The 18,777-nt window shown below is 45.1% G+C and overlaps 2 protein-coding genes across 7 annotated transcripts in view; one reads left to right on the top strand and one right to left on the bottom strand.

Annotated features, from left to right (window-relative positions):
* The window catches only part of LOC119456166 (glycoprotein antigen BM86-like), a 114,602-nt gene that overhangs the window by 10,536 nt on the left and 85,289 nt on the right, over positions 1 to 18,777 (bottom strand). The window lies entirely within an intron of this gene.
* LOC119456167 (glycoprotein antigen BM86-like) overlaps positions 2,916 to 18,777 on the top strand; it is a 46,953-nt gene continuing 31,091 nt past the window's right edge. Inside the window, exons 1-6 of the mRNA XM_037717793.2 lie at positions 2,916 to 3,114; positions 4,946 to 5,080; positions 6,224 to 6,337; positions 10,993 to 11,124; positions 16,306 to 16,413; positions 18,587 to 18,652. Of these exons, the coding sequence (XP_037573721.1) occupies positions 3,006 to 3,114; positions 4,946 to 5,080; positions 6,224 to 6,337; positions 10,993 to 11,124; positions 16,306 to 16,413; positions 18,587 to 18,652 (664 nt within the window). The 5' untranslated portion in view covers positions 2,916 to 3,005. The remainder of the gene's footprint in view (positions 3,115 to 4,945; positions 5,081 to 6,223; positions 6,338 to 10,992; positions 11,125 to 16,305; positions 16,414 to 18,586; positions 18,653 to 18,777) is intronic.

Below are 18,777 nucleotides of genomic sequence, written 5' to 3'. Positions count from 1 at the left end.
ATTGGAAATGCTCCCGAGTAAGCCGCGGTAATTTTGACGTCATCGATTTAGTCACGCCGGGCTTGACAGTGGAAATTTCGGTACAAGTAACATGACGTCATAAAGCATAGTGCACAAGCCCGCTACCAAGGAGACGTTGGCTCTGCTCCGTCGAGGAGCGCTCTTGCCGAGAGCGAGGGTGATGTGTTTGCCCTCTACCTCTCACGCAACACCTGGCGCGCTAACGACCAATTCGTGTACGCTATCGCCCCTCTGCTCCGCCGAGGCGCACTCGGGACGTGGCGTCGCAGACAAGGGCAATGCGAGTTTAGGTGCCGTTTCGCTGCTACAGACGACAGACGCCGGCTTTTTCGCCCAATGGGCCATTTGACGCTTTCGCAAGAAACAACACGTGCTAGCGCTTCTATAATGGAGAGAGTGGAAACGATTTTTCGAAATGTTATTTTGTCGCTTAGGCCTTTGTGTAGCATTGGTTGACATACGTATTCATGCGAAAGCATTATATGTCCCATGAGGCAGAAAATCCGGCGTGATCAAGCGATTGTACCGAATAAAGAGCCGCAGTTTCGCCCGAAAGACGAAGAAGCATCGATTGCGATAGAAAATTTGTAGACAGCTATAGGGTGTAAGGATAGTAGATAAGGCCATATAAACTTGGAAATATTCGCTTGCTGACTAAATTACCAAGCATGGTGTCAGCGCGCACAGACAAACATTCAACACATCGCACTCGATGACCACGGGCACTCGCTGTCGAAACGCTGGTGTCAGGAGGCGCGGCAGCAGCAGCAAGCGAAGTACCCTTCGTGCTGTGTATCGCTTGAACACAAACTGAGCGACGAGAACACCGCACGCATTAAGGTATGAGCTGCCTGCAGATTGCTTTCAAGATAAGGCGTGCGCGACCGTGAGTGGCCGTGCAAAGTACGCAGTTGGTGCCGGAGTCAAACTCCAACTCCCCCCTCCCCATCTCTCACTCCCTGCGCGCGCAAGATTTAGCCGCGATTGGCGGCTCCCCATATGCGCGGTCGCGAAATGCGCAGTTGCTGTCGGAGAACAATGCTCTTGGACTTTATATGGAACCTCACGGCGACGACGACGGCAGAAATAAGCCTGGAGTGTCCACATATTTGCTATGGCAACAAAATGGCCTACGGCGCAAAAGGTGAGCACACGTCAATAAATTCTCGGATTGGCGTCAAATTTCTCAGGGAGGTTCCTGCAAACAAATGGATGTCTTTGAAAAGAAAATTTGGTACATTTGGGCCCGGGTGAGAATCGAGCCCGGGCCACTGGGGTGCGAGACGAGCACGCTTACCAGACGCAGCGGCACCTCCGCGGTTCTTGCTGACTAAAGGGTTGCCTATGTGTGCGTCATTGCACACCTCACGTCGCAGCCATCTGGCTCCGACGTTAGAGTACGGCGACTTAAGATGTAGTAAAGTGACTTACGGCGCAGTAAAGTCAATTAAGCTGAAGTATAGTGAATGAAGGTGAATGGAAGTGGATCAAGCTTGATTAAAGTGGATTAAGGTTGGTAGAAACTGGAGCAAGGTGGATTAAGGTGAATTACGGTGGATTGAGGTGGAATAAGGTAGAGTTGTCAGGGACACGTGATAACGTATGAAGTCACGTATCATGGTCGCGTGGTAATTGGAAGTGAAATTGGTTCCAAGGTGCTCCTATACGATGTCAGGTGACGTGTCACGTCATGAAGCATATAATGAAGGAATCATAATATGAACCAGTAGCTATTTGGCGATGAGTTCTGAATGGTTGCAGCCTGGTGATTAATGAACGCAGTTAAAGAAAAGCGAAGAACGGAACTCAAACACTTTGTAGTACTCAAGAAGTCTTTATAATGGTGGTAACATTGAGAAGTCAGAATGCTTTCGCAATCAAATGTTTTAAGGATACTGAAGTGACTGACAATTTTTTTTTGCTCATTGAGAAGAGTGACACGCTTTCGCGCGACAGTTGCAGGTATGAGGAGTTTATTGAACGTCTCCTGTGAATATGTTTCTGCTATGACGGCCACGCCTTTTGCTACGCACCTCGTTAGAGCACCTGTATTCGAGATCATTATCTGTGATCAAAGTACTTGGACCGTGACTACATGTTTCACAAGCCGCCGAAAGCGATACGCGCATTCAATTCTCGACTCGACAGACCTCAGTGAGCGGCTACTGTTGAAGGGCCCCGTGTCGCAGAAAACCTGGTGTCAGCGTTTGCGCGGGCTCACCGACGTCGTTGGCGGAAATAATCATCCCGAACCACCCCTAACGCGCAGGCCCTCCACGTGGCGCAAGGCATTAGTGAACAAAATTAAATTTCTCAAAGTAAAATACGTCAGAAAAATCGTGAAGTGCGACTTAACCACAAGCTACAGACGTGATAGCATCTGATTGTAATTTGAATATGGGAAAAAAAAGCCCGATGAGCAGCCAGGGATTTTTGAATGCTATCGCGTTCCACTCTTAAAGGCGAAGCTTAAGCGTCATCCAAATTTTCGATGTGCACCTCTGAACAAAACGACAGCTTCAGTATTTTTTTACCTTCCTTTTATTCTCTTTTCTCTTTCGTTCTTTTCATGCCTTAACTCCGTTCTCCCTGCAGACGGTAGAAATCCGGCAGGACGTCTAGTTGACCTCCTTGCGCATTCCTTGCCATTTAATTTTCTCTCCCACTGAAATTGCAGCTTGCCATCTGTTTAACGAATTATTAGCGCTCCAGCACGTGCCACACGTAATCTAATCGCATAGAGTGCAAATGGTGAGGAGCACGGGGAAGGTGAAGGACGTCGCGCAACGAAACTGCGCAGCTCCATCTCACGAGGACTGATTGGCAGCAGATAAGGGACGGCACACTAAAAACGATAAAGGTCAAATGTCCACTGCGATAACAGTTTACGCTATAGCGCCGGGTGACATATGTCGATACCTCAGCACCGGCCTGAAGTGCAGCCGTAAAAGGTGCGGCAGCTGCGGTGGTTCGGCGCAGTGAAGATGCGTAGTCTTATTTTGTTCGTCGCCGCTATCTCGCTCATCGGAGTGTGCGCGAGCAATGACATTCCTCATGTGGCACCACAAGATCCTCCTGCGCTAGCACTACCAGGTAAGTTGTGAGCCATTAAGTTATTCTTGTTATGATTATTGTAGCCATCGCGTGTGCAGCAGAAGACGAAGTGAACACGTGCGTGTTAGCGGCTGCGCCGTATTAAACAGCTGACAGAATTTAACTCGCAAAGGTGGTAAAAGTTTAAAAGTGTCCGGGAACTTTTTATTCCTGTTAAAATTGATTGACTTATTTATGGAGGTCCAAATGAACACCGGGGCTAAAGGAGATGCTGTGGGGAGGGCTCCAGGTTAATTTTGATCACTTGAGATTCTTTAACATTCACAAAAGTATAAGTACACGAGCGCATTTGCACTTCTCCCCCATGAAAATGCGGCCGCCATTAATCGAACGCGTGACGTCGTGCTCAGCGGGCGTTTTACTATCGATTTTTATGGATTGACAAAGCTATTAAGCGTAGCCTTCTCAATGTCACGAACCCATCCCGAATCATCGGCGTTAGGCGGCAGCGAATCCCTGCGTCTCTTTTAGCCCGCGAGGGCAAGATGTGCTACGTTCATAATTCGAATTAAAACAATGTGTTCACCATTGCAACGTGCAGTATTTGTCAGCGCCATTTACGATGCCAGTCGCGCAAAATCTTAGTTCTTGGAGTTTCACGAGACCCGTTTCCGATATCCGGTGCGCCAAGAACTTTCGGGTCGGGAATATCACACGTCACATGCTAAAGATCAGAAGTCAAGGCTCGTACTACGAGCGTCAGTACTCTCACAACTAATGGCTGATTAAGTGAACAATTTCTCACTCGTAAACAGTCTGTAAAACATTTGCTGCAACTCTCGCTGCCATCGCACTGAAACACCTTTGACGTAAGTTGCGAAGGCGTTACACAAGTATTTCACATGGCAAGAACGATTGCCTACATTCCCTGAAATGACAAGTTTTCGAACTGCGCTGCTCAAACAGACTGTAAACTCTTTAATGAGCCGGTGCAGCGTGTGCAATCTTCAGTCCTTGTACTGTTGCCGACAGGCAACAGATCTGCGGGCTACAAAATGAATGTGCAGAAAACTCCCAAATGCCTGAAAAAACTGCTACCCCTAATTGGTCGAATCGAGATAACGTCACGCAAACACGGCATCTGTAGCTACGCACTCTGCTCCCGTGTCCTATAGGCCTCTATAATGCAGTGGTTCCTTTCGTTCGATTCTATTTCTTTTTTATTACCTACTTTTCCCAAGTAGTGGACGCGAACCGTTGATAAAGTTGTTGAAGAAAGGGAAAAGAATTGGAATAAAATCGCTACTTATTCCGGCACTACTTACCATTCTGCTTCGGTGGTACAGGTGATTTGGCAGTGTCCGGGCGGTATTATAGTTTTATAAATAATCGTGTCTAACAAAAATGCGCCCACGTGGGGTTCATATTATACACCGGCAGTCCAAACATGGCACCTTACATACAGTTGTTTGCTCCGGTATCCTACTTAGGATGCAGCGCCGATGCTTTCTACTCGCCCCGAACATATATCCTCGGGTCAGAATAGCAAGAAAGAAGTCATATGCAACATAGCCACAATATCCAATAATATTATGAGAATATATAATGTGCCATATCCGTATGTTTCTATCTATAGTGTAATTTGACGTGGTAGTTGTGGGGCACACCCATGCAGTCCATTGCCACTGCCACTTCCGCGGAAGAATGCTCTACCGACTTGAACAAAGCAAATTTCTGTAAAACCAGTCGCTATAAAATCCTTTTGAAAGTAACCTCTTGAAATTCGGGGTCAGCAGTATAGTTTACCCAAGGGGTTATAATAAATAGTTATCTACTGCGTGTAACCATCATTTTGTTTTTGTTTTCACAGATGTATGCTCAGACTTCGGAAAGAACTTCTGTGGCAGCGCAAAATGTGAGGTGGTCCCTGGTAAAACGGACGCTTTCGTATGCAGATGTGAGCGAAATGACACGTATTACGATGCTGCAGAAAGAACGTGCTTATGTAAGTATAATTTCTTTTACTACTTGACTTTCTCCTTTGTACGATAACTTATTGGAGCCTAATTTGTCAATTTATAATTATTTCAGAAAATTTGACTCTAAATGCTGACCGTACAGCAAATCTACAACTCTTTATAAAAAAGTCGCAGTTTCGCCCGAAAGGCGAAGCATCAATTGCGATAGCAAATTAATGGACAGCTATACAACGTAAGGATAGTAGTTTTATAGGCCGTATGAACCTTTAAACATAGGCACACTAACTAAATTAACAAGCATGGTGTCACACGCGCACAAGCAAACATGAACGCATCTCACTCGATGACCGCTAAACTCGCTGTCAAAACGCTGGAGTGAGTCAGCGTGGCGGCTTCGTGCCGGCGCTCGCATCAACGCGATCTTAGCCGCGAGAACACGGGAGGGCGGAATCTGCCGCCGACGCAGTTTGCTTTCAAGATACAGCTGCGCGGGACGTCGGGTGCTCGCGGCGCAGAGCGCGCCTCCCCTTCCTTGCCCTCCCCCTTCTTCCCGAAGCCTTCCGGCCCGGGGGGAGCACGCGGCTGCCGTAAAGCGCGGCCCCTCCACCTCCCTCCGGAGCGTTGTGAGCGACTGGAAGACTGAGCGCTTCCATCCCGCTTGCCGCCCTTGCGTGCGCGAGACGCGATTGCCGGCTCACCGTCGCATGCTTTCACTCGCACATACCGCGTACGGCTCGCGGCGCCGATTTTATCGCGCGTGGACTTTATACGAAATCTCACGGCGATGAAGGCAGAAATGCGCCTGGAGTGTCCATATAATTGCTATCGCAATAAAACGATGGAAGCGATATGACGTAAGGCGTTATGATGGCTTGGACATATTGGCATAAATCAGGGCACTGCTCACACAATGTTCAGTGTACTGCAAACTTCGAGTTCATTTTGTAAATCATCTCTCTATATAAAACTGTTCATTAACATAAGCAAACATCCTGTAAAAGGCGTTTTCGTGAGATGGGTCTTGTTAGATGTTTGTCTCAAGAAATGTTTTTGTTTCTTTCTTGGTGCTTGGTAGTAGGCTCACATTTACCTAGAACAGTGAACTCAGTGTTCTGCCTTGATTATTTCACTCATTAAAAATCATTGTTGATTTACTTTTGTTATTGCAGTTAAAAGAACGTGTAAAACCACCGAGTGTACCATTGGCACGTGCATTGAAAGTGGGCCAAACAAAGCTAGGTGTGGCTGCCCAAAGATTGACTCTCTATTGGTTAACTGCCAAAGTAAGTCATACCACGATTTATTTTGTTTTTGTTTTCTAGATCATTTCACTTGGAGGAATGTATATTTGCTACCGGTTTTACACCAGTAAGGTGCGACGGCGGATGAGAAGAGCGAAGAAAGCGATTTTTTCTTTGCCTACGATCCAAGGGTTTTATCTGAGTCAGTTGGTCGGTCTGTCGCTGGTCAGGTTCTCACCGAGTAGATTCGCACTCATTAAGGAAAAAAAAAGGGTGGAAATCAACGACAAAAAGGCATGTCCCGCGGCGGGAGTCTAACCTTTTCCCCAAAGCGCGAGAGCCCGATGCTCAAGCAATTAGGCCACAACTTTTTTGAAGCGAAGCCTGTATTGTCTTACTCGTGTAGGCATCGATTTTGGCGTACGGTGTTGATGTTGGCGTACCAAAAAACCGAAGGCGCGCGAAAATAAAAAATTGCTCATCGGGCTGAGGATTCGAACCACCGACCTCCGGGTTGCGAGACCACCACGCCAACCGACGGCAGTGGCAGCGGGTCCGTGAACGTATAAAACGCTCAAAAGACGTCCGCTCCCTCAGGAGGAGGGGAAGAGTTTGATCGTGTGTTCGCTCGCCTTGCGCCCGCCGTTTCCTGCCAGTTCAAACCCGGCAGTCAGATGGGGAGGCCGCGTTTGGTTCGTTCTGCCGAATAGCAGGCTGCGTTGAAGGAACGGCAGCGGCAGCGGGCCCGGGAACGTCTTCAAACGCTCAAAAAACTAAGGGTTGGATAAGCTTCCCGTGCACCTTTTTTCCGGTAGGGGAGGGGCTACTGATTTTTTCAGGTTGTTTATTACAAAGAATGAAATGATGCAAATACAGGAACAATTTAAAAAAATGGAGGACGTTTAAGCTTCGCCTTTACGAGTAGAACGCTGTCACAGCTGTCACCCCTTCGTCGTCGGCGCGAAGTCAATCGACGGGGTGTACAAGCCGGTTGGTCGTTCCGTACTCGAGCGAACACTGAAAGAGTCTGAGTCGGGAGTAAAAACAAAAACAAGATATTTTCGGCTGATCAATATAAACAAATTAATAAAATAAAATAAAAAAGACAAAAGACAGACTAACACACCTGAACTTAATATAACATAATGATGAAGACGAATAAATATGACGAGCAATTTAACAGTAGATATAAACATGACACAGGCGTGGATCAAATACACAAGAATACACTTAACAGTAATTGACTAAAGCAAAGTTCAAAAGAAAACAAATGGTGTCATACGCATTGCCGGGCAGCAGCAGCAAGTCCACAATTCGTGTAGTCGGCACGCAGAGCTTTCCCGAAGAATGCTGGCGGACCGATCTTGTCGAGGTGGATGCAATTGCTGGGCTGGGTTTCCCGGGAGTCAAGATCTGACGACTTCCCTCAAGCAGGTTGAGCTAACTTGAGGCGAACTACAGTGAGCTTCGTTGCAGACTCTGGTTTTACGTCTCGTACGTCAACTAGTTACTTGGAGTTCCGACGCGGCTAGGCGGTCCAGGCGATATTGAACGGCACTAGCCCCCCGACGGATTCTCAGCAGCTCATAAGTTCAGCTTCGAGACTAATTAGCAGGGCCCAAAACCTGCGCTTAAATAGCCTCTCCTTTCCCTAGTTCCCTATGTAGGGGAACTACCGGTAATGCAGAGTTCACCTAATTAATTCATGACTCCTCCCAAAACTCTTGGCCGTGCCCCTTTCACCAGGGACGAAGGAACGGTAGATTCCCCTCTCTTCAAGGTCGAGCCTCCGCCCTGCACCACACGGACGCACACGCACGCGCCTGGGCCCTTTCTCCAAGGTCCAGCCCCCCCCCCCCCCCCCCCCCCTACTGCACCACACGGACGCACACGCACAGTGGGACCACGACGTTTTTGACGCCCGTTAATCGGTGTGTCGCTCTCCCGAGACCACATGCCGCACCGCGAGGACACGACGTTTTTGACGGCCGTTAATCGGCGTGTCGATGTCTCGAGAGACTATATGCTTCCCCGTGAGGACACGACGTTTTTGGCGGCCGTTAATTGGCGTCAAAACCACTCGAAAACTCTCGAAAATATGCCGCTCCGTGACAAACGCGATAGCGTTATCGGGACCCGTTCGCATCGCATCGTTCGCATACGGCAAGTAGGCTTCATTCACTGCAACACTGAACGTGGGAAAGCCAACTTACAAAGACCAAGCTTACACCGATCCCATTAAAGTCAGCTTCACTTTTAAACTGAAATGCATTGCTGAAAAGACGTTTTTTCAGGGGCAATATAAGTGGTCTTATATTAAAATGTGAAGGCCCTAGCACCTTTTTTATTGTTCTATTAATTGTTTGCTATTGCCCCGACGCGCGCAGTTCTGGTAGAAATTCTGGAAAAGGGGTTTGTGTTCGAGTTTCCTCGTAGCAGAATTAGGTTTTCTCGTACCTTCAAATTACAATCCGATGTGGATTGGTAAACAATCCGACGATGAATCCGACGCCGAATGGTAAAGTCGTACTTTACCATTTTTCTGACGGATTTCACTGTGAGAAATTCAATTTTTGTTTACCAGAACCTTGCACCACGTGGAGGACCTGCGCGGTCGATGTGGTTGGATGATTTTCTCCGCCCCCCGCGATCACACGCCGGTTGCCGACGCCGGATTTTCTCCGACACGGGGCCCTAAACGCTATCGCGTTAAAATATTATGCGCACCGGATGATCATAACCAATGCCAAGTCAACGAGCAGTAAATACAAAGAACACGTCGTACAAAGCAACACCTTCCATCACAACAAGAACTTGAAAGGAAAAGTTAAACACCTAACGACACCAGTGCAGCTGATATTCATTTCTATCGTAAATGTCCTTCAAGTGCTTATCATCTGAGAGAAATGGGCTAGTGAAGAAATAATTGTTTCTTCATTTTGGTTTTGCATACGAATTTTGCATACGCTATGCAGGCTTATCAGTAAAAACATATCGAATGGTACGTCATCACAAAGAACGGCAAGATATCAGATACTGTCAGAATTAAGATCAAAGTCTTTCTGCAAACTTCTATGGAGGACATGCCAGAATAAAATGGCATCGTTATAATCAATAAAGCAGTGTTTAATAGTTTCAGGCATGTTACATAAACGCCAGTTAATTGAAAAATATGATTTTTTTTCCGAAGTCATGTTCTAACTGGCAATGTTTCGGCAGTGTCATTTGTAAAAAAGTTTTTGTAAAGTGGAAGAGGGGAAATGGCATTGTGTCTCAATTGTGTCATAATGTGTCTCAATTTGAAGACTTCTATTCGGTTATCGCCAGTGATGTTTCTGGGGACCAGAATACCAAGCTTCTACAGTACATTGCGTCTATAATAACTCCTCTAACTGATCAAGACTGTTCAGTGATAAGCGGTCCCTTTATTGAACAGAAGGTAGATTGCCATTGATCTGTTTCCCATGTCAAGAACTCCCGATCCTGATGGCATTTCAGGTGAAGTTTACAAAACCTTTAAGTCCATTCTTACACCTGTTCTACTGAAGATGTTTTTGATGAATATTAAATTGGAGGATTTACCACACTTCTTTCAGGAAAAGCCACACAGTGACTACAAAATGTTTGGAAAAATTTTGTCAAATTGTTTGTAGGTAGCGATGTCATGTGGTATAAAAGGCCGTTGTTGTTTTCATGATAGTATCTGTTTTTTAAGGCGCATAAGGTTTCTGGTCGAACGATAGGGCTGTGTTCGCACGTGGCTTATAAATTACACATACGTTACTTATCTGCGCTAATCTCAACGTGGCAATGTGAAGAGTCTATGTACAATTACAAATTATGATTTTATGCATGGAGGACGGACGAACAACCTAAAAAGTAAGTCATCCGCTTGTCGACAGTCAACTGGGTTGCAGTCTTGCATGACATTAAGAGAGAGCGCAAAAAGGAAAAAAAAAAAAAACATCTGTTATACATAAATATCAAGGCTCGATCTTAAGCTACCGCTACTTGTTTCATTAGCACCTTTCTTTTCAAAAATTAGTTTTTAGTATTAATGTACTTTCTATGTATACAATAACGTGTGTTCAGAAAGTAAGTTCTTTCTTATAGCAATGCTCAGGAGGTCAATACTTGCTTTTCTTTTACAGTTTCTAGTTCCGCATAATATCGCCTGCTTATCTACGCATCGTACAATATCCTTAAACCGTTTATTATACCATGTTACGAGATTCACTGTCATGGAACGTGGAGTAATGAATCATTCTGCGTACAGCGCTTTTCCGTAACAATCGCAAATGTGTACACGGCACGCGGAGTCACCGCACGCTCGTTAATGTGTGCTGCGAATTTGCGATGCTACATATACGTGCAAATTCATGCCTCATTTACACTTTAATTTTCAAAGAAAGAAAAGAAAAGGATCCGTCAGAATTTCCGAGATGGGTGGCGCCTATGTAACTGTGAACACGCCTTCTACATCTGCGGAAGCTCGGCGATCTAAAATGTCTTTTGCTGCTCCTTACTACCGGTACATACACCTGCACAGAAGCTACCAATTCTTCCCATGGCTCCGTACAAACCTGTGCTTGCAAACAGGGCTTAGTTTGTGGAAGCGCATCACATATCATCCACCGAAACCAATAAATCATGACCAAATCACATACACACATCTTTTTTTTCATCCCATTTTCCAGTTCGCGATTGGTTCGTTCAAGACTGCAAGACAAAGGGTGGCACGGCTGTGCTGCGTGAGAGTTGGTCTTTTGGTGCAAAGTGCGACTGCGGGGAATGGGCTGTGATGGACCGCAACAAGAGCAAGTGTGTTCGTAAGTACAAGAGTGCTGCGTTTGCCAGTTCTATTGCTCTGCGCTCAGCCAAGGTGTTCCTAATGCTGGATTATTTTTGCCACATTGCCTCATGCTTTGCGTTAACTCACATCTCCGCCTGCCTCTTTTTAACAAACTGAAAGAAATCTTTCCCTGACATGTCTCGGTGTAAAGAGGCCCTGAAAACATGAGTGAAATCTGGCTGCCTTCGCATGCGTTATCTTAAATTGTTGTTCGCGTTCGCTTCGAAAATCATCGAATGTCAAATAAACGAAAAAAAAAGTTTTTCCTCGGTGCAAGTTCCATAAATACCTTTAACCGGATTTATTTATGCCCTATGAAATTCCGAGATTATACAGAACTTCGTGCTCAAAGTTCAGTTTATTTATTGTTCTTTTTACGCGCCGCGGTGACTTAGTGGCTATGGCATTGCATTGCTAAGAATGAGGTCGCGAGATCGAATCCCGGCAGCCGCATTTCTCTGTGGGTAAACTGAAAAAAAAAAAAAAAGAAAAACGTCCGCGTATAGTGCTTTGGGGCATGTTAAAGAAGCACAGCAGTTCAAAATTAATGTGGAGTCCCCCATTATGGCGTGCCTCAGAATCATATCGTAGTGTGCCAAGTAAAACCACAATTGTTTATACGACGTTTCTTTTTTCTCCGCACTCTTTTGTTTTGTTTCTGTCCCAACTTAACCTAACCTACATGTCATCGCATGCAAAATAAAAAGTTGAAGACGACTAAATTATAGTAATGCATGCAATACTTGTGATTATTTGATAAATACGCATAAATATTGTGTACGCATCTATAAAAGCAATTGCGCCTACGGGCGCTGTCAACAGAGCTACGCGTGATATCAGCTCGCGATATAGTGTTCATGGGAAAAAAAGATAAGAATAAACATTTTCGGAAAACTTTGTGCTCGATCCACCCGCACTTCTTCACTGTCACGTGCTTAATAACTTTTTAGACCACTTGATTTTCGGTAGCGAACGAACCTAGACAAAAAAAGAAAAAAAAAAATTAGCGTAGCTTGCACTAGTGGCGCAAGGCTAAAGAAACAGCGGAGCTGATCTACACCTAGCTGGTCCTGGCCTTACGGTTTATCCTCAGTTTTGCCAAGTTTTGCAAGGTGATGCTTGGTATTGCTAATTTTTGTGAGGTGATGCTCGATTTTTGCTATTTTTTTAGCCATGCAACTGACCTTGCTATGCAAGGACTGTAGAGTCTCTCACTTAGCTAGATCAAGCAATCACAGAGTCATGTCAGATTCAACCACATTTATTATGTACAATTACATTTTTCAGAATTTATTAATTATTGATTGATTATCGATTAGCTATTGTTGATATCGCAAGGTGTTGGCCACGTATTTGGGCTAGGCTATAAGCACTACCAAGTCATCCCAGCATTTTTCGGCATTTATTGATTATTGATCGATTATTAGCTATCGATTGGCTATCGCAAGGGGAAGCGAGCGCAGCTGTGCGCAGGGACGTCATCGCTAGCGCGGCGGCGGAAGAGCGAGGCGAAGCGAGGTGCAGCTGTGCGCAGTGACGTCATCGCTAGGCGAGTTTTTGCGAACGCTACGCGGGGAAACGAAAAGCTTAAACAGCTTCGCTGTTAAAAGGAACTATACGATTTGTAGAACTAGGAGATCAATAATCAATAGAGAGGTTTAGGCGAAAGTTCGCTCCATGGAGGTTGGCCTTTATGGTGATGAAACAGGCAGAATAAATAAGATGTCAGAACTTCCAGTGTATGAAAAGAGCGTGGAACGAGAGTTAGAAAACGCGGCAACATAACTAAGCTTGTTTTATTGGGCTACTCATAATACCGAGATGTAAACAAGAAAAAAAAATGTAGTACAGTATCGTATCTGCCGATGCACTGCTAAACACCTGGTTAACAAGCTCTCTGCAGCACTCAGTAGGAGTAAGGCCCCGTTGTGGAAGGCGCTCATTTATTATTCCGATAGGAATTGTATGGACACTCCAAGCACATTTCTGCCGTCGCTAACACCGTGATGTTCCGTATAAAGTCCAAACCCGATAACATCGTTGCCGCGCGCCGTACTCTGTACGTGCGAGTGAAAGCTTGCGAGGACCAGCCCATGATCCCGGATCAATCTCCCGCGCGTGAGGCAGGAAGGCGGGCGGAAGCGCGCCGTTTTCTCTCGGGCGGGAGGCACGGCGGGTAGGCGAGGGAGGGCAAGGCGGTTCCACTGCGGCGGCTTTTGCTTACGGCGCGGCCAAGGTAGATATACCTGGTAGCGAAGCTTCCATAGAAGCCCACACGTTCAAAACATGGTTGCTTATCGGCGGTTCATGGGGTTTAGCGCCATCTGTGTGAGGAGGGAACACTTCCGGCGGAAGAAAAAATAATTTGACGTCATATCCGTCAAAAACAGAAGTGACGTCATTTTGTTCTCATAGGTGCGAAATTTGTTTTCGGAGGCCTGCCATTAGAGCTGTACATTCAAATGCCCCGCCATTCGACTTCATGGGCGTTCCAAGTTTTCAGCGCGAAAAGCGATGCCGGAAAAGATCAGCCGTACGGGTGTCGAAATCGCATCGCTGCACAGAACACACTTTCTTTGGAGGCCGTCGAACACTTTGGGCGTAGATTGCGTAGAGTGCTCGTCCTTTCGTCGGACTTCAAGCCCGTCGGCCAGCGCTGTTGCACGAAAACAACTAAAGTAAACAAGTATCTGACGGTTGCAACTCACTACGTTTGACTGCACAGGTTAAGATACAATAAAACTACCCGTGTCACCTAATTCAGACAAACGTCGACATGCAACACAACACATGTGACGGGGGCGTATTGTAACAGGTGAACTTTGCCCCTTTCCACGCACTCCAAGAGTTGCATGGCATTGCAAGCGATAGCGGCGTCAACGCCCGCCGCTATCGATGGGCGCTCTCACGGTGGGCCCTGAAAAAAGGTATATATTGATAATGATCTATTAAAATACAGTTGTATCTTTTCTCGCCATGCATATCTAAAATGAATTAGGAATTTTATTTTCGTTGAATGAATCTAACTGCGTCTCGCTTTAATTTAAAAACGCTTTTTTTCTTTCCCGGTGTTTATTCCCTCCAAACATAGTCGCGCTTCAATCGCTGCTCCCATAACCACCCTTGCTGATGTCGGTGACAATTGGTTCTGAACCGCTTTTCGCCCGAAGCTTCGGGACCTATGTGGATCGACCTTGGCGCGGCTGCGCAGGCGCCGTATCTTCAAAGCGATCTGCGATGTGGACAAAGTTCGTCGAGTGACGGTAGCTTCGTATGCGCTGTGCTTACGACGTTTAGTTCGCGTTATAAAGCGAGAGGTAGCACGAAGGTCAATTCGCTCGCTGCTGCCGCAGCCGCGCTTGCTCAGTCCAGCGTTTTGACAGCGAGTTTGCGCGGTCATCGATAGAGATGTGTTCATGTTTACCTGTGCGTGCATGACACTGTGGTTGGTAATTCAGTTAGTAAGCGAATGTTTGCAAGCTTATGCGACCGATAAAACTACTGTCGTTAGTTCGTATATTTGTCGACTAATTTGCTATTGCAATCGATGTGCAAGATGGCGATTTTTTGTGTATTAATTAATTTATTTCTTTATCTGCACCGCCTGTATATGCATTACAGAAGAGAGACATAGTAATTAAACATAAACAAAGAAAATATAAAGCCCAACCCGTTATGTTTAACACCAGTATATATTTCATATTCCTTGAGAGTGTCCAAGAGTGCCGGCCACACCTGATGAACTAAAAATTTGTAATAAATTACATAGTACCGATGAACGGGCACTGCATAGTCGGCGAACTTAGAATATTCTTGGAGAGGGGTAAGAAGTTTCATTGAACAATAGAAGTTTCATGTGAAAACTAAGGAAAATAATACCCTCAAGGGTGGACGTACTGGATGTCAAAAGACCCATTTCGCACCCGTATTTTACCTGACATGTTCAAAAATGGGTGCATTCGTTTGCAGAACACACTTAGTGCACGCGTTCTTGAATTGCAATGTGATAAAAGGTTGGCAGTTTGGGCTAGCTGCTATTCCATAGTCTTATCAGAGTAGAAGCGCAGAAGAAGAGAGGGCAAAATACGTGGGCAAGCGCTAAAAGGGTGTATTGTGCCAAAACATACACATTCTAGAATTTAAGTGGGCTTGTGCACGTGAAAACTTGAAGCAGGTAAAAAGCTATAGGTATCTATTTCCCAGCTGTGTGCGCCAAGTCATTGTTCGAAAAGGTCGAGATGGGTTAAAATAAATCGTTGTAAAATTAAATTGTAGTTTGAATTTCGGCAAAACACGCATTAGGGGAAAGGTTGCAATTCCAAAAATATATGACCCTTCATAGTGGGTGTATTAGTTCGCTTAAACACCCTATTTATGGGTGCAAAGGAGGGTGGGGGTTATAGAGACGAAAAAATACCCTTAAGGGTGCAATTTCCTTTGTGTGTGGTAGGTGCATTCGGGTGCAGGATTTCATGCCTATGGATAAAGCCACCTCGGAAGAAACACCAAGCGATAATGTTGGCGTTTAAGTAGGCATCCAGTGACAGAGGCTAATTGGTGTGCATGATTCTTGCGTATTACTTCCACGCGATTTTCGTTTAGAATGGGCAGTATCAGTTAAATCATCACTCAGACTGTGGCTCATAACTTTCTTTCTCGACATTAAGAGCACTTCTGCAAGCCTTGGTCTTCACATCCGTCTTTCGTATTAGTTTAAGTAATTTCGAGGAAACCGGCATCTCCTTGCAACGCGCAAGGATGTTCTTCTACATAATAAAAAACTAGATTTGTTGTGCACAGGACGCACCACCACGAAACTAATACACTGGGACAGCTCCAGCATGGTCATAGCACCTGTCCGTCTCAGAAGTGCCTGTCGCGGCTATGTGTGTGCTTTTTATGGTCGTCTGCTTTGCGCAAAAATCTCGTTATCTATCAGTTGCCCAGCAGCATGCTTTTGTATGGCCATACAAGGAACAGCGACTATATAAAATGAAACAAGCGTTTCTTCTTGCTATCTTTTTTTAAATATCTGCAGATTTACGCTGATTCGACAGCACTGGTAATTTCTGCTTCCGACCACGTTTTCTGACCGATTCTAGATAGCATAAAAATTTTTGTAGAAATCTGAGTGGAACCATTTTACATTGACTTTCAGCTACTACATGCCTGCGTCCTGACTTGACATGCAAGGACCTCTGCGAGAAAAAGCTGCTTGAGAAGGATAATCGCTGCTGTCAAGGATGGAACTCCACAGACTGCTCAGGTATATGCAATGCTCTCTTTACATTGAAGTTTCAAGCAGCACCGATATCTGTTAGCGGCACGTAATATATTCAATGGTCCAAAGCAGTTATTTTGAAGCCAGCCATACAGGGTGTCCTCACTATCATGCATCAAGATTTCAATATGCAAATGTTACGTAGCTGGCATTCGCATGTTTTGCATTTACATTTGCATTTGCATATTTACAACCTTAACCACGGTAATGTTCTTTGCCACTAGGAGATACTCAGATTATTTCTTGCATGTTGCCTAATTACATAAATAATCTTAATTAATGAACTTCTCAAATATTATACTTACATAAAAAGTGTCAATAAAAAAATTTTAGAGCAACATGAAAAACTCCCCATACAGCTTTCTGTTGCTCAATACGTGCCACAGAAAAGTGTTTTGTTGAGCGTGAAAAAGCAAATACACGAAAAGGGCCTCGAGCGGCCAGTCGCGCTGCAATTTGCGTGTATTCGCTGGCTTCTTTCACGCTTGGAAAAAAAATTTTATGTAGCACGTATTGAGCAGCAGAAAGCTGTATGGGGAAGTTTTCACATTTCTCTACAATTTTTTCTCATTGACAGTTTTCATCTAATTATAATATTTGAGAAGTTGATTAATTAAAACTTATTATGTACTTAGGCGGAATGCAAACAATAATCAGAGTATCTCCAAGCGACGGCAGACACCATTACCTTGGTTCTGTCAGGCTACGTGGCATTTGCATATTTTAAAAACTTGGTGCCTGATAGTTTGGGCGCCCTGTATATGAGACAACAGGACCTAACCAGCACCCGCCGCGGTTGCTCAGTTGGAGGCTTTGGAGGCGTGTTGGGCTGCTGAGCACGAGGTCGCGGGATCGAATCCCGGCCACGGCGGCCGCATTTCGATGGGGGCGAAATGCGAAAACACCCGTGTACTTAGATTTAGGTGCACGTTAAAGAACCCCAGGTGGTCCAAATTTCCGGAGTCCCCCACTACGGCGTGCCTCATAATCAGAACTGGTTTTGGCACGTAAAACCCCATAATTCAATTCAATTCGACCTAACCAGCACTGAGAATTCTTGTTGAGACTTCTTGATTTGTGGCTGCTACTGAATCCGATTACCGAAAAGCAGCCAAAAACGAGTTTCTGTAATTCGCCACTTTTGTCCACAAAGGAACATTCGCATGGCGTTCAGATGAACTTGTGCTGAAATTTTACCGTTGCGTTGATAACAATATTTCGAGTTCGCTTCTTTTTTGGCGTAACAAGCCGCCGCTCCCGATTAGGCCGAACCGTTTGCTTCTTCGTAAGGGCAATCTGCAAATACTGTTTAATTTGATATTTTAATATTTTTCACCTGGTTCGGCATTAGGAATGCGCGAATTCTTCGTGGCAGGGGTAACGCGCGTAAACGAGTCTATAGCACAGTAAATCCTACAGCACTTAAACACAAGGCAGGCACCTTTTTGTATATATATATATATATATATATATATATATATATATATGTACATTATAGCTATGCCCTCATATCTTTGGAGCCTAGCCAACATATTTGGCAAAGCCGCCAGGCATGTTCGAGAACGGAGTGAACACTCACAAGTTAAAGTGTTGTGAAGAGAACAGATGTTTTCAGGTTAAACTGCTTGTGATTAATTTTAAGAATTTAGTCAAACATAATCTTTCCACTTATATAGTCCTGCCGTATAACTTGCCCATAGCCTCTGGCCAATAATGTATGCAGGATAAAAAATAAGACGGCATATTAAGTGAGGTTCATTTCCTGCTTCACGCACAGGTAAGACAAGTAAGGAAACTTGTGGCTTCTTTCACTTTGGATGGAAATATTTTATTTGTGCCTGTGCGCGAGGGTTTCTGATTATGTGAGTGCCTCTGATAACGCGTATTTGCTTGAAATGTCCATAAAGCGCTTAATACTGGCGTGTGACCAGTGTGGATTTGCCAGACTCAATGTTTGCGGAGCGTTCGCAGTCACGACCCTATTGGAACGATATGCCTCTGGGGAGCTCGGACGCAGCTAAATTAGCCACGCAATATTTTCTATTAACTTACTATTGCGCAGTAATCGTACATAAAATATAGCTTCTAAATATAAACGAGTCAATATTGTGCCATTGAAAAGTTAGTGGACGTGTTAAATGCTAGTTTTCATTTTCAGCGGTTCCTCAAGATGACACTTATTGCTCACCTGGTAGCATCATGGGGAAGAGCGGAACCTGCGAAGGTAAGAGTGATAGAATACGGGATGTATAAAATATTTCGGCCATGATGTATTTCCGGATCCGCAATTACTTCCTGTGTATGCAGTTTGCAAAGCCTCAGCCTTGAGATCTGTTTTTGTTACACAGA

The sequence above is a fragment of the Dermacentor silvarum genome, chromosome 6, assembly GCF_013339745.2.
Source record: "Dermacentor silvarum isolate Dsil-2018 chromosome 6, BIME_Dsil_1.4, whole genome shotgun sequence".
Taxonomy (NCBI): Eukaryota; Metazoa; Arthropoda; class Arachnida; order Ixodida; family Ixodidae; genus Dermacentor; species Dermacentor silvarum.
The sequence above is the reverse complement of the archived record's forward strand: the minus strand, read 5'-3'. Positions and strand labels throughout refer to the sequence as shown.